The sequence below is a fragment of the Arvicola amphibius genome, chromosome 1 (assembly GCF_903992535.2).
Source record: "Arvicola amphibius chromosome 1, mArvAmp1.2, whole genome shotgun sequence".
Lineage (NCBI taxonomy): Eukaryota > Metazoa > Chordata > Mammalia > Rodentia > Cricetidae > Arvicola > Arvicola amphibius.
The window spans coordinates 8279095-8301785 of record NC_052047.1 but is presented as its reverse complement, the minus strand read 5'-3'; the positions used below and the strand labels follow the sequence as shown (position 1 = coordinate 8301785).

Sequence of the window (22691 nt, the reverse complement as noted above, 5' to 3'; positions counted from 1 at the left end):
GGAAACCAGCTATCGCTGCTGAGCTTGGGGAAAATTCTCTCATTTGATAGAAGTGCTTGCTGTTTCATGCTTTTCCTCTCGTTGCATGTGGAAACAGTTGTGGTAGTATTAATGCGTACTGAATCATTGCCGCAGAGGGAACTCCCACAGGGTTCGGTCCTGAAAAGGATGGAATGATGGTCCTGTTTTCATCGCCCATCCGTGCACAGCCTTGTTTTATGTGTTTCCGTTTGCTGTAGTTAGTGTGTGTGTAGGGAGACTCACTAGTACTGCAGTACAGCCACGTGTGTTTTCTCCACACAGTACTTCATGGCTGCCTTGAGTTGGGGAAACACTAACAGCACATGGGCACTGGCTGCCATTTTTAAAGCACAGCCACCAACAAAATGATGAACGGCTAATTGTGTGGGAGCTTAAGTAGGCATGCTTTGTTTATCCTCCCTGTCAACTGGGCTGCGGGCATCTTATCCTTGGGAAACCTTAGTGGTCTTTGTTTGCTTTCTGTTTTTTTTTTTTTTTGTTGTTGTTGTTTTGATATGATAACAAGCATGTGGAGAGTCTGAGGCAGGAGGATTGTGAGTTTTAGGGCAGGTTGGGGTGCATAGCGAGACTTTATCTCCAAAGACAAAAATTAAGTATTCCGTCTAATGTGTAATTCCAGGAAAGGGCTCGTGTAGACCTTGTGCTTCAAGATTATAGTTTGGTGCTGGGCTGTACCACAGTTAGACTTAATGGTTCATTTTTTTAGAATATTATCTTTTATGATATAGAACATGATCTATAATCTTTTAAAAAGATTTGACACTTGAATTTTTTACATTTATTTGTTTTGTGTATTGTGGTGTACACATGCCATGGTATATGTCTGGAGGTCGGAGGACAGCCTGTGGGAGTGTGTTATCTCTTTCCACCATGTGCTTGTCAGGCTTGGGAGCAAGCACCTTTACCTGCTGAGCCATCCTGCTTAGCTGAGCCATCCTGCTGGCCCAGGCTTTGCTTTAGAAAAGATTGTGATGGCGGGGTTATTAAAGCAGTGCTCAGGGCTGGAATTTGAACTTTGAGAATTAGATAGTTGTTGGTTATGAACAAAAGAGGTTATGGTTAACCAAAAATCCCTCAGTTTTCAGTTCAAAATCTCTCAGATCTGGGGAGATGGCGTAGTTAGCAAAGTATTGATCACATGAACCTGAGGAACTGTGTTCTGATGTAGAACACATGTAAAAAGTAAAAAACAAAACAACCAACCAAAGCAGACCAAAGCCCGCCAAATCTGGAGCATTCCTGTGATCCCAGCACGGGGTCCAGAGACCAGTGGACCCCAGGGATTTGCTGGCCCGCCAGTCTCATAAACACAGCAAGCTCCAGATGTAGGCAGAGTTGCTATCTCTAAGGTGAACAGGTGCTTGGCTTTGCTTTCTTGTTTCCAGAGGACATCTACCCCCTCTCCTAAGCCCCTTGCTATTAATTTTCAATTGGAATCCAGGGAGTTGGTACTATTGAGCACTGCCCCTTGACAGCTGCCCCTGAGGCCTGGATGACCTTACCTTGGTATTGGATTTGAGAAGCTTGTAATTGAGTTCTGGATATACTTTGGGCCAACAGTAAATCCTCTTGGAACCTCAGCTTCTTCATCTACTAAATAGATTGATGGAATAAATGTGAATTCTTGACCCCCCCCCCCCCCCCTTAGAGTCTAGGAATCTGGGCCCAGCTGGCACTTAGGAACTCACTGAGGATATGACATTCTGTCTTCTGAGTTACTTTAAAAACCTTACTCCATTTAGTAGCCAGTTTCAGTGATCTCGGTTTCTAGCCAGTTGCAATGATCCCAGTTCCTAGCTGGTTACAATGATCCCAGTTCTTAGCTGGTTGCAATGACCCCAGTTCCTAGCTGGTTGTAATAATAACCTTCCCTTGTAGCCGGGCGGTGGTGGCGCACGCCTTTAATCCCAGCACTCGGGAGGCAGAGTCAGGCGGATCTCTGAGTTCGAGGCCAGCCTGGTCTACAAGAGCTAGTTCCAGGACAGGCTCTAGAAACTACAGGGAAACCCTGTCTCGAAAAACCAAAAAAAAAAAAAAAAAAAAATAACCTTCCCTTGTTTGTGGTGACTCATAAACTCATAAACTAGGGTTTATCTTTTCTTTAGTTACAGTTAACCTCTGGAACAGAATTTATGAGTTGGGCACTTTTAATTAGAGTTTTTTTTTTTTTTTTTTTTTCAAAAGGGAACCCATTGTTTGGGTTGTGCCTTGCTCACCTCACTGGGACAGGGATAGTTTGTGAGCCCTTCTGGCCCTCAGGGCACCGTGGCAATGTACCTCTCTTAGTTTCTGATCTTGTCCTCGAGAAAGAGGTTTAGTCTTCAGTACTATAACTGCTGCGAGGTTCTGGAGATAGTGTGGCCGTTCTGTGAAGCGATTCCCTTGTTAGAAGTATCCAAACTAAGCGTGGGAGGCGGTTGGTCCATAGCCTGGTATGGTGGCACATCCCCGTTATCCTAGAGGCTGGGACAGGAAGATCATGAGTTGGAGGATGGTTTAGGCTTGACATTACTCCATACCTTTAAAAAATTAAAAGAATTTTAATTAATTAATTCTTTTAATTAATCAAATTAAAAGAAAAATCACAGTAAGGGTAGAGCTTGTTTGCCAGTGAGCCCAGCAGAATGGGTGATGGGAGCCTCACTTCTGACCAGAAGAGCATGCGAGATCATTGCCACAGGCTTGCTGGTTTCACTGGCATGTGTCCATACTGCAGAGACAGTGGTCAGATGACGAGGCTAGTAGATCTTAGGGAGCCAGAGAATGTAATGGTATGAATTGTCTAATTCAAATCCTCCAGCCACTCTGCGGGTGAATATTATGAATGAATATGCTGAGACTCAGAGGCTTGGGTTGAATCTGCCCTCCCACTCCCCTCCCTCCATCTGCTGGGTATGAAACTGTGTTTGTGCATGACAAATTAGTACGTTATACCCACCCCCCGAGCTTTGCCCTCGGCCCACAGTACTATTTTTGAAGGGAGAAAAAGGGCAACATTATAATTTACATATATGATAAAAGTAAGTTGTTCTTGCATGGGTGGGTAGCTTTCTCTGAAGTCACAGGAACTCCTTGTCCTCTCAGAGCCAGTATGGCACTGTCTCCCAATAAACACATTACCTGCTTTGAGCTAAGTGAATGTTTTTTTTTCTTTCTTCCTTTTTTCTTTATTGGGTTTTCAAGACAAAGTTTCTCTGTCTAGTATTGCTTGTCTGGAACTTGCTCTGTAGACCAGGCTGACCTCATATTTACAGAGATCCACCTCTACCTCCCAAGTGCTAAAGGCGTGCACCAACATCTTTACCAAACTCTTTAGCCATAGTTATGTATGACTAGCTACTCTTGGCTATTGCATTTATTTTCTCTTAATTTCATTTAGGATAAATGGCTTCTAATTTGTTTTTATGGTGGTTAAATATTACCTTAAATATTACCAACAAGCCCAGTGTGGAGCATGTGCCTATAATGCCAGCATTCTGGTGAGGCAGGAGGTTCTTGAGTTTCAGGCTAACCTGGGTTAAGAGTCTATCTCACACCTGACCAAAAAATACTTTTAAAATCTGATTTTGTTGTTGACACAGAGTCTCACAAAGCTCAGGCTAACCTCCAGCTTCCTGCGTAGCCAAGGATGACCTGAAACTCCTGATTTTTTGGTCTTTACCCAACCTCTGGGATTATAGGCATGTTGCTGTCATGTGAATTGACTTTTTAAAAATTAAACTTTAATTTTATCAATTTTGAGTAATTATATGTTTGAGGCTGGTGATATGGTTTACTGGGTAAAGGCATTTGCTTCTAAGCCTCATGACTCGAGTTCATCCTCAGGACCCATGAAGGAAAGAATTGACTCCTGACACATGTGTTGACAGAGGTTTCTGTCCCGCCCAGTTCTGCAGCCATTCAGTCCCAAAGAAACACACAGAGGTCTACATTAATCATAACCTGGTTGGCCTATTAGCTCAGGCTTCTTACGAACTAATTCTTACATCTTAAATTAGCCAATAATTCTTGTCTGTGTTAGCCATGTGGCTTTGTACCTTTTATTAGTGAGGTGTTCTCATCTTGCGTCCTCTGTGACTGGCTTCCTCCGTGACGACTGTTGACTCAGCCTTTCCTCTTCCCTGAATTCTCCTATTCTGGTTGTCCCACCTATACATCCTGCCTGGTCACCCTGCCTGGCTACTGGCCAATCAGTGTTTTATTAAAACAAGTGACAGATCTTTACAAAGTACAAGACCATTGTCCCCCCAGCACACATGTTGTGGAACACACCACACCACCACACACACACACACACACACACACACCACACGGCAGAAAGTAGAATGCGGGGTATGGTAGCTCATTTGTATTCCCAATACTAAAGAGATCAAGTTAGGAAGGTGATCGGGAGAGTTGGAGGCAGCGGGAGCGCCATTTCAGCCTGAGCTAGAGTAGACCGGTAGACGAAGTTATGTTTTTCCAAAGTTTTTAATTAGACTATTTTAACAATAAAGTATGGTCTTCTTTATGACAGTTTCATACATGTTTGTAGTGTGACCGTGCTCTCTATAACCCTTTCTTGCCATCTCCCTACGCTCGCTAAACCCCTGCCTCTTCTGACCAGTCCCCCTTCCACGTCTTTTCTTTTTTTGGTGACCCACTGAGTGAGTTTAGTTGCCACAGCACTGAAGAAAACGCCCCATCTCCCCAGCACCCATTCACTAGTTTAGAGCTGCAGGAGGAGGTGAAGCAAAGGTATCTCTGCTCGCAGAGAGACCCACCCAGAGGGCACCCTACCAGAGCCCTTCTCCTGCCCTTCGTGTTTTATATTGCCCACAACAGGGTTTTACGTTTGGTATTGCGGTTTATTTCTTGCTTAGAAAATTGATTTGTTTTTAAGAATAACTATTTCATTTCCCTTTTCCTTTGAACTAGGGAGACAGTGGCCTCTCAGTATTGCCCGTGTTATCTTATGTTCTGGGTAAACAGTTCTCGAGGTCTCAGGCTCTATCACTTGTCCTCTCTGGTTCCTCTGGAAGACTTTAATAGACGTTGAGTAGCTGCACGCTGTTCCTAGGAGGAATCTCTCGTCGTCCATCTTTAAAGAACTTGAATAAATACTGCAGCCACTGTTTTATTTTTATTGATCCTGTGATGTTTTCATTGAAACAACCACAGCCATAAAGCACATCCATATTTGACTTCTAAACATTTACGAGGCAGCTTCTACAGTTAGATCGTCAGAAACGTTGTCTTAATGGCTCTCTCCATGGGCTGTCATTGAGCTGCGTGGAGTAATACAGATTGCTGCTTGCACGGTATCCCCGTCAGCACTTAGTGGAGTTAATCATAGTTTCCTGGAAAGCAAACACTTCATTAAGTTTTCCAGCCTCCCCTACCCCCCAGAGATTAAACCTACCCTTGCACATGCTAGACAAGCACTCTGTTGCTCCGTTGTTGCCCTGCCCCTAACCTTTTGTTTTGTGTGCTGCTAAGTCTAAATCCCTTGAGCGTCTGGTGCACTAAAAACACTCGTAGGTTTATTTGTAGGCTCCAGGATTAACAGCATCATGGTTTTCATACTAGAATATTTTGAAATTGCCAGTAAATGTGTTAACTAAAATGAAAAGTTGTGATCATTCTGGAATTACTTTTTAGGCCTGAACATTTCACTGGATTGTGCACTAAGCACTAGCTTTTTCAGTTTAATTTTCTTTTGAGATAAGGTCTCTCTGAGTAGACCAGGCTGGCCTTGTTCTGCATGTCTGGTTCCCCTCTCCTGTTGGAATTAAAGGCATGTACCGCCACACCTGGCTTCTGTTTCTTTCTTAAACTTTTTTTAAAATTACATATAGGTATTTTGCATGTATGTATATGATTGAAGATACTTGTGAAGTCAGTTTTCTCCTCCCACCATATGGGTCCCAGGGTACTGGACTTGGTGGCAAGTGCCTTCACCCAGTGAGCCAGCCCCCCTTTTTTTCTTTCATTTATTTTTAATAGTGTGTATGCGTGTATATATGTGGGTGGTGTGAGAGAGGGAGGGAGAGTATATGACTGGTGCGTGCGTGTGTGTGTGTGTGTGTGTGTGTGTGTGTGTGTGTATGTGTGAGCATGCTTACACATATGTCCATGGAGTCCAGAGGAATCAGATCTCGTGGACCTGTGGTTATAGGTGGTCCAGCAGTCTAACGTGCATTCTGGGAATTAAACTCGGGACTTCTGGGAAGAATAATGTGTGTTGTTAACCCCTGAGCCATTTTCCAGCTCTCATGTATGCACACATACACATGGATGTATGGAGCACAGGGCATCTTACACTTTAGCCCTGTGTGTGTCCAGCCCCACTGCTAGCTTTAGAAGGCATGTTCTAGAGCGTTACATATGTGTAATGGTATGTAATGTAATTATTGGCCGTTTCTGTAAGTACCTTAAAGGTATTTTATGTTACATAGAAACTGAGTATGTGTTCAAAGAATGGATGGAATCTCCAGAATGAACTGTCTTTCTGCTGTGCAGTAGTGCTTTCTCACCTTGTAGGACAGACAGATAGCTAACACATGGCTACTAGATGACGCAAACATGCTGGGTGTCTTTCCTTTTACTGCGCATTCTAGCTTCCTGTTTATCCAGCGCATGGGGGTAGGAGGCTTTATAGATAAGGATGGGGGCATGATGGACAAGAAGCCGGTTTAAATAGTCTCTAGTGTTTCAGGCTTTCTCCAAAAGTTTACAATTGTCTCACACTTTGCATCTCTTCTCGGGAGTTCTCTGAGAAGAGTGGCTGCAAACTTCTGACCCCACTATTACCCGTTAGTAAACGTTGGATGGACGAGCTTGTCGTGCTTCAACGATCCCCATGAAGCTCACGTGTTAAAGGCTTGGGCCCCAGCTGGGTGGGTCTGAGTAGTAACTGCTCTGTTGCTATGAAGAGACACCATGGCCGAGGCAAGTGAGAGAAGAAAATGTTTAATTGGGGCTTTGCTTCTAGTTAGAGAGGGTGAGTCATGACCATCACAGCAGGAAGCTTGGTAGCAACACAGACAGGCATGGTGCTGGAGCAGGAACCAAGAGCTTACTTCCATCCTTGGGGGCTGGAGAGATGGCTCATAAGTTAAGAACGCTGTCTGTCTGGAGGACCTAGGTTTGATTCCCAGCACCCACAAGATGGCTCAGAGCTGACTATAACCAAGGAACCTGACGCCCTCTCTGGCCTCCGAGTAAATTGTATGTATGTGATGCACAGACATGCATGTAGGTAAAACACCCATAAAATAAAAATGAAAAAAAAAAAACCCAAAACCTTACATCCCAGTGGCGTCTTTTGAATCAGCAGAGCTTACCCCCAGTATACACCTCCTCCCTCTTACAAGGCCACATCCCTTAGTCCTTTCTAAACACTAGGCCCACTAGGGTCCAAACATTCAAATATCTTAGCCTGTGGGGACCATTCTCATTCAAACTATCACATGGTGCTCTTGGGAGTTGGTGGAAACCTCAGGATGTGGGTCCTAACTGGAAGAAATCATTGAGTGTGCCTTTAAAGGGGACACATGTCTCGCCCTTCCCACAGCTTCCTGGTTGCCATGAGGTTAGCAGTCCTTTTCTGTGACGTGGCGGAGGCCCTGGTGTTCTGCCTTTTCCAGTGTCTGTGATGAGACTTCCAAGAACTATGAGCCCAAATGGGCCTTTCCTCTGTTGAGTTGGTAGCTCAGGTATATTGAGCTGGCTAGCACAGTGTGCTTACAATTTCCCCTCTAAACCCCGAGCCAGAGACATTTAAATATTTGTGCTGGAGAACAGTAATGATTAAGGTGCACGGTGCTTTCTTTGACCTACCTCTGATTACTGCCATGATTTTGCCTCATGTTATCGTTTCTGTATAGCCAATGGGGAAACTGCAGCTCAGCAAGGATAAATTACACAGCTAGGAAAAGACACAAGGCATCTCTAGCCCGAGATGCTGCCTGGAGTCTACTTGTTATGTCCTTCCAACAGATGTCAGAGACATGCTGCCATCATGTATGGGTTCTCTTATATCTTATGTAATTAGAACAGGTCCTCCAGTGATGGAGGACTTTCATTGGTTAATTAATAAAGAAACTGCCTTGGCCCTTTAAGAGGATAGAAAATTAGGTAGGCGGAGTAGACAGAACAGAATTGTGGGAGAAAGGAAGCAGAGTTGGGCAGATGCTTCAGGCAGTCGCCATAGTGAGTCGCCATGCTTCTCCTCTCCAAGACAGATGCAGGTTAAGATCTCTCCTGGTAAGCGACCACCTCATGGTGCTACACGGATTACTAAATATGGGTTATAGGAAGATGTGAGAATTAGCCAATAAGAGGCTGAAACTAATGGGCCAGGCAGTGTTTAAAAGAATACAGTGTCCGTGTAATTATTTCGGATGTAAAGCTAACCGGGTGGTGGGACGCAGCCCCGCCGCTCCATTCTACACTCCAGGTCACACGGCACCAGCACATGCTGCCATCATGTCTGTAATGAGATCTGGTGCCCTCTTCTGGTCCTTAGGCATACATGCAGGCAGAACACTATACATAATAAAAAATAAAATCTTTAAAAAAAAATCCTTCCTCCCTTAAGTTGGTCTTTGTCAAAATGTTTTATTATGGCAACAGAAATTGGAACAGTGGGCTGTTGGGGGAGGCTGCTTGTTCGTTTCCCAGCTGCCCAGAGTCCCAAAATAATCACACAGAAATCTATATTAATTGCAGTACTGTGTTGGGGGCCAGCCTCAACAAAAATACTTTTCTCCAGAGTGGAAGTGTGGAAATTTAGGAATATAGTAAAGAGTACAAAGACACGAACAAAAATAATAAAAGCAGAAACATAGGACAGGATCAGGAGGGAACTTTTCAGTGGTCACCAGTGTTTGATTTACAACTGGTTAATATACCCTGACTCCAAAAGGTAGGAGTAAAACAAAAGACTGCATTGACATACCAATTGAAAGTCATGGGGTACATTCCTCACACTAATGCCCTAGACTCATGCCCTAGACCAAACACTCTATAGGCAAACCGCTCCCTGGGTAGAATCCCATTTCTGTAATGGTCTGTCCTGTCCCTTTAAGAGACAAGCCTTGTCCACTCCCCATCCTCCCACCCCCTCATCCCTTACCCCCTTACCCCTGCCCACTGAGGCAGGCATAATTTTCCCTCTTGCTTGCAGCTCGAGTCTCTTCTTTTTCTGTCTCCCTCTAGAAGAGGCAGCTTCTGTCTCTCCCTTCTCTCTACTTCTCCCCTTCCCCCTTCTTTTTCTCTGTCTCTCTTTGCCTCTCTCTCTCTCTGCTCTTCTCCCCTTTCCCCTCCATAACCCACTAAATAAATATCCAACCTCACTCTGCATGGCATGCCTATCCGTCTGTCCCTGCCCATGACCAGCTGCCTTTGGAGACCTGCGGAGTGGTCTCGCGGCCTCTCCTTGTGGGTCTGACTGCCTCATCGAGGTCTCTCACCACCACATGGCTCCCTGCCTGGGACTTGTGGCCCACTGCAGCCACTTGGGAAACTGTGCCATCTCTGCCTGGGGTGGCTGCTCTTGGGACTTGCTGCTCACTGCCTGCTGCCACTTCAGGGACCTGCGGCTTGGTCTCATGGCCCACTGCCTACTGCAGCCACTTGGGATCCTCAACATTTTACTTAATCCATTACAATTTCTATTAAGGGAACTGGAACTTAGTTGGATCCTTAGACTTTTGTTTTAGGTAGGAACCAACTACTTCCCTAATTCAGGAGCACAAGGTCTGGTCACACCTGTTGACAATAGCTTTAAGAGAGCAGAACTCTTCTTTACAACTAGGTGGGACTTTTGTTTGAGCACAGTAACCTTGAATGAACTAGAAACAAGTCCCAGACTCTTTGACCTTTGGCCTCTTTGGGCCTCTATAATACTGTTTGGCCAATAGCTTAAGTGTATTTCTGGCTAACTCATATCTTAAATTAACCTATTTCTATTAATCTGTGTATCGCCATGTGACTGTGGTTTACTGTGTAAAGTTTGTTCCGGCATCTGTCTCTGGTGGGACTATGTGGCTTCTTCCTGACTCCACCTGCTCTCTCTGTATATTTCTTTCAGCCTAGCTTTACTTTGTTAAGCCATTGGCCCAAAGCAGCTTCTTTATTAACCAATAAAAGCAAAAACAGAAAGACTTCCCACACCAGTGGGCAGCCTGCCAGTGCTCATATCCCCAAGGAAAAATGACCCCCTTGTTCCCCTGCAGCCAGCAGCCAGCAGCCAATAGGTCCTTTGTTGGGTGTGGATTCTGGCATACCCTTCCCCCACCCATGTTGGACTTTTGACTGGCTTGATCTTGTACAAGTAACCTCAACAGTCACATCGTGTGCAGAGGCTGGCATTTCCCACACTCCTTTCTTTCTGCCTCCTCATCCTTGAGATGTGCCCTGTGTCTTGGGAAGGTGGAATTGATTTAGATGTGACATTTAAGGCTAATAAGAGAAATGCATGTTTGTACATCCCTTGAATGTCTATTATTGAAGATACCCGGATTCTTTAATTTTTAATTTATTATCTCTGTATGTGTGCTTTTACTTGAATGTGTGTGTACAATGTGCGTGCAGAGCCCCAAAGAGGGCAGTGTATCCCCTGGAATTGGAGTTAGAGGTGGTTGTAAGCCACCACGTTAAGCCAGCGCTCTTGACCTCTCCAGGCCTGATGTCTGGGTTCTTATATCTGTATTTGGTCTTTGTGGTACATCCGTGGCCTCTGGAAAACCCATTGCATACTCTCACTACAAGGAAGGAAGAGAGGGAGGAGGCAGTGACATCCTCAAATTTATCAGAAACTATTGATACTTGTCTGAAGGTGACTGACACTCTGCTAACTTACCTATAAAGTTTTCTTTATCATTGACAATCAACCTCTTAGTGTTCTGTGAAGGTACTTTGACTTTTCAGGTTCCATAGATGTTCCCAGAACACTCAAGGGTTTTGAGTTAATAGTTTAAGAACTTTTGTTTGGTTCTGTTACCATTTTCCTTCAGTTTCTTTTCTAGGCCAGAATGAGAGTATGTGAGCTGGGTGTGGTAGCCTGTGCCTATAGTACTGGTACTCACTAGGTCAAGGCAGGTGGACGGGAGTTCTAGGCTAGCCTGGACTACGTAGCAAACTTAGGTAGTAAATATCCCCCCAAACTCTGTGTATTTCTTATTTTTGTAGAATTTATTAAAGTACCTTTTAGCCAGGCATGGTGGTGTGTACCTATAATCTGGGGGGCTGGGGCGTAAGTGTTGCAAATGTGAGGCCAGTCTAGGCCGGATAGTGAGCCCCATATTAAGAAGGCGAGTTTTGAATAAACAGAGTGAATTTAATCAGGCTTGTTGAATTTAACTCATTATAGAGTCTCGCTTAAAATATAAGATCTCTGCAGTATGGATATACTGCACATGGGTTCTGCACTCAAGGTTGGATCTCTTCCGAAGACTGGCTGCACCACCTCACCCTGAGCCTGCATGGCACCCACTGCACTTGGCTGGTCCCCCACTGCACAGCAGGAAAACGTTTGCACGCTGCAGCTCCTTGCTGCAGCTCCTCGAGCTCGTGGGCAGTGGGGGCTGGGCCTTCTCTTTGTAACCCACTGCTCACTCCCTACTGAAGCATTACCATATCTTGATAATAGTAGACGTTTAAAAGAAGCTGCTACATGTGACGTAATATATTTGAAAAGATACATGTATGTTTAGACATGTTAACTAAAGAGGATCCAAGAGTTATTAGTGTATCGTTAGAGCTTCTGCTTAGCAGGCTAAGGGCTCTGGGTTCAGTCCTCTGCTCCAAACAATACTTTAAAAACTAAATCATTTATGTGGGTGTTTTGCTTCCATGTATGTCTGTGCACTACATGCTGGCAAGTTCTCTAGGAGGACAGAAGAGGGTGTGGGGTCCCTTGGGTCTTTGTTACAGATGATTGTGAGACCTATGTGGATTCGGGAATCAAATCCAGGTCCTCTGCAAGAGCCAGTTCTTAACTGTGGAGCCATCTTTTTAGCCTAGCCCCCAAATAAACAACATTTTGATCTATGAGAGAGTATAGTCTCAGTGCATAAGTTACTGACATATTATTTGTTAATGAATTGCTTTGTGTATAACTTTGTCTTCTGTTTGGTTTTTTAGTTTTTTGAGACAGGGTCTCACATTTTATGTCATACTGGCCTGGAACTCTGTCACTATATATCTGAGGTTAGCTCACTCTGGAGCCATTCCTTCTGTCTCAGTCTCCCAAGAGCATGCTCACAAGTGCAAGGCCTCACGCCTGGCTGCATGTCTGCTGTAGAGTGCTCTCTAGGAATCTGAACCAAGAAAGCCACTTTCTTCCTCTCCTACATTGTCACGTCTTACCATCCAGCAGATGTCTGAGTCATGACTGTGGCACTTTGAGTAAGGCACTGTCAGTCCCTGCCTCAAGAGTTGACCTCGGGATGGAGAGGGTTAGTGGTTAAGAGCACCTGCTGCTCTTGCTAAGGACCCACATTCCGTTCCCAGCATCCACATGATAGCTCGTAACGTCTTAACTCCAGTTCCAGAGCACCTGGCATCCTCTGGGCATACATACAAAGGGTAACACCCATACACATAAAATAAAAATAAATAATAAAAAAACAAAACAAAAATAAACCAAGCAAGCAGAAAGAATTTATGGTCTAACAGTGTAGTCTGAGAGTTAGCAGATTTGCATAAATAGCTGGGGAACTTGGTCTTTCTGGGCTACATGGTCTCAATTCTGCCCTTGTGGCCCCAAAATAGCCAGAGACTGTAAGTAAATGATTGTGGCTGAATTTCAATAAAACTTCATAAATGCGAGCAGGACCAGCTTACCAGTTCCTGCTCTGGTGTCCCTGTTTCTTAGTCTCCTTGCGTCCCACTAGGAAACCCACAGCAGCAATTTCCATTGAGATTTCCACTGCTGAAGTTGTTAGATGAGATTATAAAGCACAGATCACATGGTACAATTTAAAGAATAACATTCTTTTTCTTCCTGTTTTACCTTTTTCCCCAGGACACCTTATTTCCGTACATCAAAGAGAATGTCAAGGAGTACCTGCAGACACACTGGGATGAGGAGGAGTGTCAGCAGGATGTCAGCCTGCTGAGGAAACAGGTCAGGACTCTCCTCTTCCACATCCCAGAGTCTCAGAGTGGAGGGAACACGCTGTGAGCGCTGTCAGTCAGCGCCCTGGATGCTGGGGGTGGAAGCTGCAGGGCCTTGCCGGCCTCGCGATCCACAGCGTGTCATAAAGCAGGCGAGTCATAGCAACTTGTCTGCGGGTTGCTTCTCTCAGATGCTGTTTGTAAACTTGGGCCTTTCTGGGAGTCCAGGAGGTTTTGTACAGTCATCACATTTCATCGACGTCACCAGGTGACAGCACCTTGTCACTTTCTTCTGTCCTACCTCATGGCACGAAACCACCCCCTAACGGGCTCACAGGTCCCCACATCATGCCTCCCTGCCGGACTTCTCAAACAGTTTGCCCATGGCCCAGGCTGCGCTCTGTCGCTCCAGCCAGTCTGTGTACTTTTTCCTTCCACACGGTGTGCTGACGTCAGTGGCAAAGATCTTCATGGTGTGTGGCCCTCACCAGCCGTTTTCCTACACTGGATTGTAGAAAGCTCTCTTAAAAAAAAAACCAGATCTTTTATATATGGTGAGAAAATAGGTTTAGAAATAATTGTAACATCCATCGAATCTTGCAGTATGTGGGTTTTCTGGATAATGTGAGGTCAGTGTGAAATAATCACCTTCATCTTTTTATTGTCTCAAAAATGTTCCATACATACATATTTCATGTTCAGATAATGCATTACATTGTTACAGAGTCCTTGAATAGGCATTTTTTTAATTATGTGTATGTGTGTGTGCGTGTATGTGTGTGTATACATCTGTAGACACACATGCCATGGTGCACTTGTGGAGGTCAGAGCACAAACTGAGAAAGTCATTTCTCTCCCTTTGATCCTGTGAGTCCCCCAGAGACTGAACTCAGGCCATGAGGCTTAGTGGCAAGTTCTTTTTACCTAGTCATCCGTATTTGCCGCTTCATTCCTTTATGAATAATTTTTAACAGTTCTCAGGATAATTGATAGTTGGAGAAAACTGACCTGCCTGGTTTCTCTCTATCTTTTTAAATATGTCTATGCATGGGTGTATGTGTGTGCAAGCGTATGTGTGTAAGGCTCTTTCATATCTGCACGAACAGAGTTGATTTGTTTCTGATTTAAAGGCTGAAGAAGATGCGCACCTGGACGGCGCTGTCCCGATCCCTGTGGCGTCTGGAAATGCAGTGGATGACCTCCAGCGGATGATCCAGGCCGTGGTGGACAATGTGTACTGGCAGATGTCTCATGACCGGAAGACCACGGCGCTCAAACAGCTGCAGGGCCACATGTGGAAGGCGGCTTTCGCAGCTGGACGCATGAAGGCAGAGTATGTGCTCTAACGCTAAACCATTTCCCAGGCCTCAGATCCACAGCCCCCCCCACTGTTCCTCTTTCTCCCGTGTAAGTTGCACAGTTAGTAAATATAGATGAAGTTGTTAGGTGTGATAACGTACACCTTTAAATCCTAGCACTTAGGCAGAGGCATATAGCACGAATTCTAATTGTTCTTAATAATAAAAATTCAGAGTCAGCTATCAGGGGGTAAAAACTGAAGGATAAGAGAAGCAGAGTAGCCAGCCACTGGAGTTTTTACCTCTACCAATGCTCAGACCATAGGGGCGCTCCTGTCCTCAGACTGCATCCTTAGACTGCATCCTCAGACTGCACTGAGCTCCCGTCTCCTTCCGTCCTATATTCTTCTCCATATTCTTCTCCACCCAATCATATCACTCCTGTCTCCACCTCCCTAGTGCTGGGATTAAAAGCATGGGATCCCTAGTGCTGGGATCACATTTGTGTGAACTCTATTTCTCTTTTAGACAGATTCAGTCTTGTGTAGCCCATGGTGGCCTTGAACTAATAGAGATCCCTTTGCCCCTGTTCCCCAAGTCCTGGGATTAAAGGTGTGTGCCTCCACCCCCTGGCCTCTAGCTCTGCACTCTGATCTTCAGGCAGGCCTTATTTGTTAAAACATAAGCAAAATATCACTGCAGAGGCAGGCAGGTTCTAGGCAAGGCAAACCAAGGCTACATAGAGAGACCCTATCTCAAAAAAGGTCAAGTTGATGTTGCGGTCATTGTAGCTGATGAGTTGTTTCCTTTTTCCCCCCCGGAAGCTATGCCCCCAGATCTGCTTCTGTGGGAGGTGAAAGACTTCTGTTCTGTTTTTAATTCAGCCTGGTGTGGTGTTGGGAGCTGGCCTTCCTGGGCCTTCTGTGGGCTAGCCAGGTCACAGCTACCCCGTGGCAGGCACCCAGTGACACCAGTGACACCACTCGATGACAGCACGGGGCACTTTTCCAGCCGGCATGCTTTTGGCTGCTGGGCATATACCGTCCTGGGAGACCCAGTGCCACTCTGACCACCACGGCACATTCATACATTGTGCATGCAAAACAGTCAGACACATAAAGTAATGAACATCAGAAGGAGAGAAGTAAGCCTGTGAAACCGTGTGACTTTGAGTTAGTCCCTGGCACCGTTACCTCCTCTGCTCTTTGATCACCTTCATAATCTCGGAGTCTCGGTTTCTTCTCCTGCCGAGCATTGTGTTCTGAGATTGAACAACAAATGGTAACAGTTGTGGGCCAGTGAGACAGCTTAGTGAGCAAGGGCGCTTGCTGCCACGGCTGACAACCTGAGTTTAGTCCCTGGAGCCACATTGTGGAAGGAGATGAACGACTTCTGCAGGTTAACCTTTGACCTTGATATGTGTGCTGTGGCATGTGCCGGTGTGTGCAGGTATGTGTCTGCACTTGCATGTACGTGCACACAGAGACACACACAATTGGTAAAAATATTAATGATAGGGTCTCATCATATGTATATGCTAAGTGTAGCCCAGCATAGCTTCACCCTGGGATTTTCCTGCATCGGCCTTCTCAGGGCTGGAATTTATAGTGTGCTTCCACACCCAGCTGACCTGAAAGGGTCTTTTTAAAGGATTTTAGTCAGTTGCTTTATGTAACTCCTCAGATTGAATGCTTTTCTCTTGTCAAATGCTATCCTCTCCACGAAACTTGTTGCTTCTGATCTGTGATCCTGGAACTCAGTGACTTGTTTCTTAGAACCACAGGCGTTTCCTGTCTCCTGGAGCTGCTTCTCAGGATACCATTCACGTGGGGGCAGAGAGGCATGGCGTCTGCGAATCGTCTGATTTTTCACCTGGCTCGATGGTGTTTCTGCTTTGTAATTAGCTGCTTTCCCTCCAGGTTCTTCGCAGACGTGGTCCCAGCAGTCAGAAGGTGGAGAGAGGCTGGAATGAAGGTGTACATCTATTCTTCAGGGAGCGTGGAGGCTCAGAAGCTGCTCTTTGGACATTCCACAGAAGGAGATATCCTTGAGGCAGGTCACTTGGTGTCCCAGTTTGTCTGCTGCCGCTGTGATGAATACCATGACCAAAGCCACCTGGGGAGGGTTTATTTGACTTACGCTTTAACACGAAGTCATTTGGGGAAGTTAGGGTAGGAACTCAAACAGGAAGCTGGAGGCGGGCACTGATGCCTAGACCGCAAATGAGGGCCGCTCTATTGGTTTGCCCAACTTGTTTCTTCATGCATCTGGGGGCCACCTACCCAAGGGTGGCACCACGCACCAATCAAAAAAATGCTCCACAGACAAGCCCTTAACTGAGGTTTTGTTTTTTTATTTTCTTCAAAGATGACTCTAGTTGGTATCGAATTGACAAACTAACCAGCACACTTGGATTTTTTTGTTTTCCTACTGTCAAAACATGAAATATCAAGTAGTGAAAAGCACTTCCTGAGTAAGCTCCGTCAGCAGCTAGACAGGAAAAAGATGTGGGAAACTGAGGGTACCTTGTATAGAGGGGTGAACGACCTGCTGAGGCCATCCACCAGTGACAGGTTCCATAGAAGTGAGCAGGGGATGAGAAAATAGGGAAAGTTTGGGGTCAGGAGGTCCTGCACAAGCTGACGGTTCACACAGCAAGCGTATCTTACATACAGCTTGCAAGGGGGAAAATGGGGCAGAGCCGGTCGGAAGTTAATCAAGCACACTGCACAAGGGGACACAGGATGTCTTAGATGTGCCAGGGACTGAGCACAGCCGCCTTGGGACTGATAACTCCAGTCTCTTGGGAAAGTCAAGTTCCCAGGAACAGAGACCGCAACTCCTTTGAGGCCCTGTTTAGAGCCCCAGATTGGACCTTGCCAAATCTGCCCCTGAGGGAAGACCGAACTAGGTTCCTTTTGTTCTTTTACCAGGGCCTCTGAGAGAGCCTGGCTCTGCACGGCTTTCAGCAGATGAACTGTTTTGTGTAGTAGCAGCTTTTGAATTGGAAGCCTCTTAAGTTTTTCTTGCGCATAAGATCACCAGAAGTTTGTTTAAACGTGGGTTCTGGGGCTGGGGCACCTCAGCTGGTAAGTACTGCTGTGCACGCCAGAGGACCTGAGTTTGACTCCAGCACCACGAGACGCCAGGCTTCACGGCACACGCTTCTCATTCCAGCACTGGGGGTGCAAAAACAGGACCATTTGGGCTTGCGGGCCAGCCTGCCCAAATTGGTGAGCTCCAGGGTCAGTGAGAGACCGGGCTTCAAAACATAAGGAAGGTTAGCAAGTTGGTCCATGAGGAAAGGCCCTCACCTCCAAGCCTGATGAACTAAACTTGATCCCTGGCACCCACATGGATGAAGAAAGCCAACTTCTGCAAGCTGTCCTGTGCAGCATGCATGTATACAGACAAGCTGTCCTCTGTAGCACACATGTACACAGACAAGCTGTCCTCTGTAGCACGCATGTTCATAGACAAGCTGTCCTCTGTAGCATGCACAGACAGAACAAACAAACTAATCAATTGTGTTAAAAATTAAGTGGAGAGTGGTGGATGAAGAGATGCTAGCTGTCCCCTCATACACAACCGTACAGAAACCTGCACATTCCAAACTCAGAAACTGTAGATTTCAAGCCACGTGTTGTGGACTCAGGAGGTTAAGGAAATAGTGTCACCCTTTGTGAGCTTGAGACCCATATGGGCTATATAGTGAGATGCTATCTCAAACATCAAAATATGAAGAGGAGTGTCCTGTTTCCTAGGAAGTTCTGAGCTGTCAGTGGAGGTCAATAAATATCCACCCTAAGTAATTTTGGGGAGGCTAGTACTAAACCAGATACTATATATATTTACTCTGTATAAAAAGATACAAGTATACTTAAACCACTCACACACTAGAAAGTAAATGTGCTATTTTGCTAATACAAAAAGTCAGTGTGGTGGTTTGAAAGAAAACAGCCCCCCAAAGGAGTGGCAGTGCGGCCTTGCTGGAGGACGTGTGTCACAGGTGCTAGGCTTTGAGATCTTACATATGCTCAAGATACCACCTAGTGTCACAGTCTACACCCTGCTGCCTGCATTATCAAGATGTAACAGCTCCTTCTCCAGCACCACATCTCTTGCACACCACCGTGCTCCCTGCCATGATGGTAATGGACTGAACCTCTGAACTGTAAGCTGCCACCTCAGTGATCACGGTGTTTCTTCAGCAGTAGAAACCCTAAGACAGTCAGCAACTCAGAAGAAACTTCTCCCCTTCCCAGACGGCTGACTAACAGGATTAGTCTGGCGAACTAACTTACTTTCTGGATGACAGTTGCTGGGTGTAACCACCAGGGCTTCGTGCAGCGCTGGGAAGGTGCTCTGCCACTCAGCTGTGCTGCCATCTCTAAAATTAATATTTCTGGGCCCATCCTTGGTATGTAGGGTACAGTTTTTTTTGGATAATGGCATATTTTAATTTTAGTATATGTTCTTTTTGTTTTTTATAGTAGATATGAAACCAGTAATGAGATCTTTTGATCAGTGGTGGCTATTTTCCAAATACAGACAGAAACTTTCTGTCCAGTGAGATAGGCAGTTAGGTCGGCTTGCGTATGGCACAATAATTACCTACTGATTTCAGTTGTGAAAGTCTCATTCTCCAGTTGCCACATGAGGCAAATAGAGAAAATAAGTATGCAAAATTGGTCTCAACTCTTTTAATAGTCGACAAACCAACCAACCAACCCTGGGGCCTGTGAGATGGCTCAGCAGGTAGATGTGCTTGCCTGGCAAGCCTTATGATCTGAATTCAATTCCTGGAACCCATTTTTAAAAAGCCGGTCATGGTAGCAGCCTTTGTTATCCCAGCTTTACCCGTGAGACAGGGACTACCCAGAAGCCAAATCTAGACTGTGTAGTATATACAGAAGCTACAAGAGAGACCCTGGCTTCACAAGTCCCAATCCTCAAACCTTAGGATTGCCTTTTTGTCTTTGATTGTTAAACCTGTTTTTAGTTGGCAAAAGACATTCAGACAGTTGAAGCTGAACCTATTAAATATAAACTTACTTTAATTACTATTGGTTAAATTAGCAAACATTTGATTCCAGTTATGTTTAAGATCTCAAGGGTAGTGTTCAAAGATGTGTTAATTAGAAATTAGAAATGAAGCTGGGTGTGGTTGTGCTTACTAGTAACCCTAGCACTTGGGCGATGGAGGCACCAGTTCAGGTTCAAGGCCAGCCTTGGCTTCAGTGATGCTGTCTCGGAAGAAAAATGAAAGTTTCTTGAAAGCAGAGTAATAACAAAGGTTCTGGCTAGAGATATCTTTTCACGCTTTGGTTTTTGACGCAGAGTCTGGGTGTGAATCCCTGGCTGGCCTGGATTGTGCTGTGTGACTCTTGGTGGCCTTGGGTGTGAACCTCCTGCTGGCCTAGAACCGCTGTAGTGACAGGCAGGTACCAAAACACTTGGCTAGACATCTTTTCCTTTTAGGATCAAATGGTACTGTCCATAACCTTATTTTTGTTGTTGTTATTTTGTGTGTGTGTGTGTGTTTTTCTGAGACTGGGTTTCTCTGTATAACTTCCCTGTCTGTCTTGGAACTCCCTCTGTAGATCAGGCTGACCTCGAACCCACAAAGATCCACTTGCCTTGCCTCCCGAGTAGTGAGATTAAAGGCATGCGCCATCACTGCACAGACATGGCCTTCTTTTTCATCTGGAGCAAAACCCAGTCCAAGAAGTAGTTTGAATAGAAACAGTGTTACAGGGCATGCATATTTAAAGGATTTGGGGCATAAAACAATGCTAATGAAGCACAGGTTGAACTAGTAGATTTCTTCCAAGTATTTATTACCATAACATCTTTGTTTTTTGTAGCTTTTATAAAGTACCATTAGCTATATTTTTCATAAACCTTTATGGAATGACGTCACTGACTGGCATGCAGTTCAGAGGACAGCTGCAGTGAGTGGGTGTGGTTTGTCGCACGTTTATTTGTACTGAGTAGTCCTCCCGTTCTCTCCAGCTTATTGACGGCCACTTCGATACCAAGATTGGACACAAAGTGGAGAGCGAGAGCTACCGGAAGATTGCAGATAGCATTGGGTGTTTAACCAGCAACATCTTGTTTCTCACAGACGTGACTTTAGGTAAGGAACTGGCTGCTTGGTTTCCATTCTTGTTTCCTTGACGTAGTAGCCAGGGAAGCAGCTTGAGGGGAGCAGAGGTTTGGTTTTCTCATGGTCACTGTGTCATCTCACACAGTCAAACAGGAGCACAGGAGACCAGAGAAGGCCTGGACCGTACCCTCTCCTGCCAAACCACCTTTTTCCCGGAGGTCCCACAACCTCCCCATCTTAGCAACACCTGATGGAGACCAAGTGATGACATGCCAGAGCTGTGGGGAGCAGATCACCATCCCAGTGGAGCAGCTCTCTCATGTGGGTGTCCGCATCATCCTACAGGAGGGTTCAGGGCTAAGAGCGCTTGCTGTACAGTCATGAGATCCTGAGCTCAGATCCCCAGGAGCAAATAACCAAGTGTGGCTTCATCTACCAGGAATCCTAGCCTTAGTGAAGAGAGATGTGTTCTGGGAGCTTGCTGTGCTAACCCAGACGAGTTCTAGTGCGGTGAGAGACTTTTCACACACACATACACTCACACACAGATACTATATCCCCTCTGCACACGCATATAAACACATATACATTTAAAAGAATAGGAAAGCCCCCCCCCCCCAAAAAAAAATCATGACAATAGAGAAGGGGCTAGCAGGGAAGAGGATCAGGGGACAAGAGAGGGTGATGGGTTAAATGATAAATGATTATAAATGCCTATCACAGTGGTACCTGCTACCATGTGTGACTGATATATATTAATAAAAAGAAAAGTGTAGAAGGAGCGGCGGGCAGGCCTGCTTTTCGTCCCGTCCGGTAAATAATTACACGGAAACTGTACTCTTTTAAACCCTGCCTGGCCCATTAGTTTTAGCCTCTTATTGGTTAATTCTCACATCTTGCTTTAACCCATATTTAGTAATCTGTGTAGCACCACGAGGTGGTCACTTACCAGGAGAGATCTTAACCTGCGTCCATCTCAGAGAGGAGAGGCATGGCGACTCACTATGGCGACTGCCTGAAGTGTCTGCCTTCTCTCTCCCAGATTTCTGTTCTGTCTACTCCGCCTACCTAATTTTCTGTCCTCTTAAAGGGCCAAGGCAGTTTCTTTATTAACCAATGAAAGTAACACATTGACAGATGACTCTCCTCCATCAGTCCGGCTCCCGCACGCCTGGCTAGCTTATGCCCTGCCTGGCTAGCTTATGCCCCGAAATAACAACACACAAATTGTATTCCTTTAACTACTTCCTGGCCCATTAGTTCTAGCCTCTTATTGGCTAATTCTCACATCTTGATTAACCCATTTCTAATAATCTGTGTAGCACCATGAGATGGTGTCTTACCGGGAAGGATCTTAACCTGCGTCCATCTTGGAGAGGAGAGCTATATTGTCTGCCTGACTCTGCTTTCTTTCTCCCACAATTCTGTTCTGTCTACTCCGCCTACCTAATTTTCTGTCCTATTAAAGGGCCAAGACAGTTTCTTTATTAACCAATGGAACTAACACATAGACTGATAACCCTCCTCCATCCGAAAAGTACATTTTCAGCCCTTGGTAGCTGGGCAGATAGTACTATTCACAGGGCCTTGTTACCCCAAGGTTTGGAAATGGCAGGCTTAGTGAGCCCCAGGCTCTCTTGTATGACCAGGCTGGGGCTAGGCTTCTGTAAATGGCTTAGATTCTTCCTCTTCCTGGAAAGGTCTTCTTTTACACACCTGAGTACGCTGGAGGAGAAACAGTGCACAGAACAAGCCAAGGGTTATTTTATTCTTTTGTTTTGTTTGGTTTTTTGAGGTAGAATTTCTCTGTGTTGCTCATGCTGTCTGGAACTCACTCTGTAGACTAGACTGGCCTTGAACTCAGAGATCCACCTGCCTCTTGCCTCGCAAGTACTGGGGTTAAAGACGTGCACCACCACCACTCAACTTATTCTTTAAAGATGCATTTATTTTTATTTTAGATGTATGGATGATTTGGCTACACATATGTTTGTGTGCCATGTGCATGGGGTTGGTGCCTGGGGAATCCAGGTGAGATTGTCGGATCACCTGTACCTGGAGTTGTAGCTGGTTGTGAACCATCGTGCTGGGTGCTGGGAAGTAAACCCAGGTCCTCTGAAAAAACACCCAGTTCTCTT

At 45.5% G+C, this 22691-nt stretch overlaps 1 protein-coding gene across 3 annotated transcripts in view; it reads left to right on the top strand.

Annotated features, from left to right (window-relative positions):
- Enoph1 (enolase-phosphatase 1) overlaps window positions 1–22691 on the top strand; it is a 29763-nt gene that overhangs the window by 2560 nt on the left and 4512 nt on the right. For 2 of the 3 annotated variants that reach the window (XM_038327330.1, XM_038327343.1), the window contains exons 2-5: window positions 13055–13156; window positions 14277–14479; window positions 16364–16496; window positions 20460–20583. In XM_038327330.1, coding sequence (XP_038183258.1) covers window positions 13055–13156; window positions 14277–14479; window positions 16364–16496; window positions 20460–20583 — 562 coding nt within the window. Of the gene's footprint in view, window positions 1–6835; window positions 6973–13054; window positions 13157–14276; window positions 14480–16363; window positions 16497–20459; window positions 20584–22691 lie in introns of those variants that run through there. The other variant, XM_038327339.1, reaches the window with a different exon arrangement.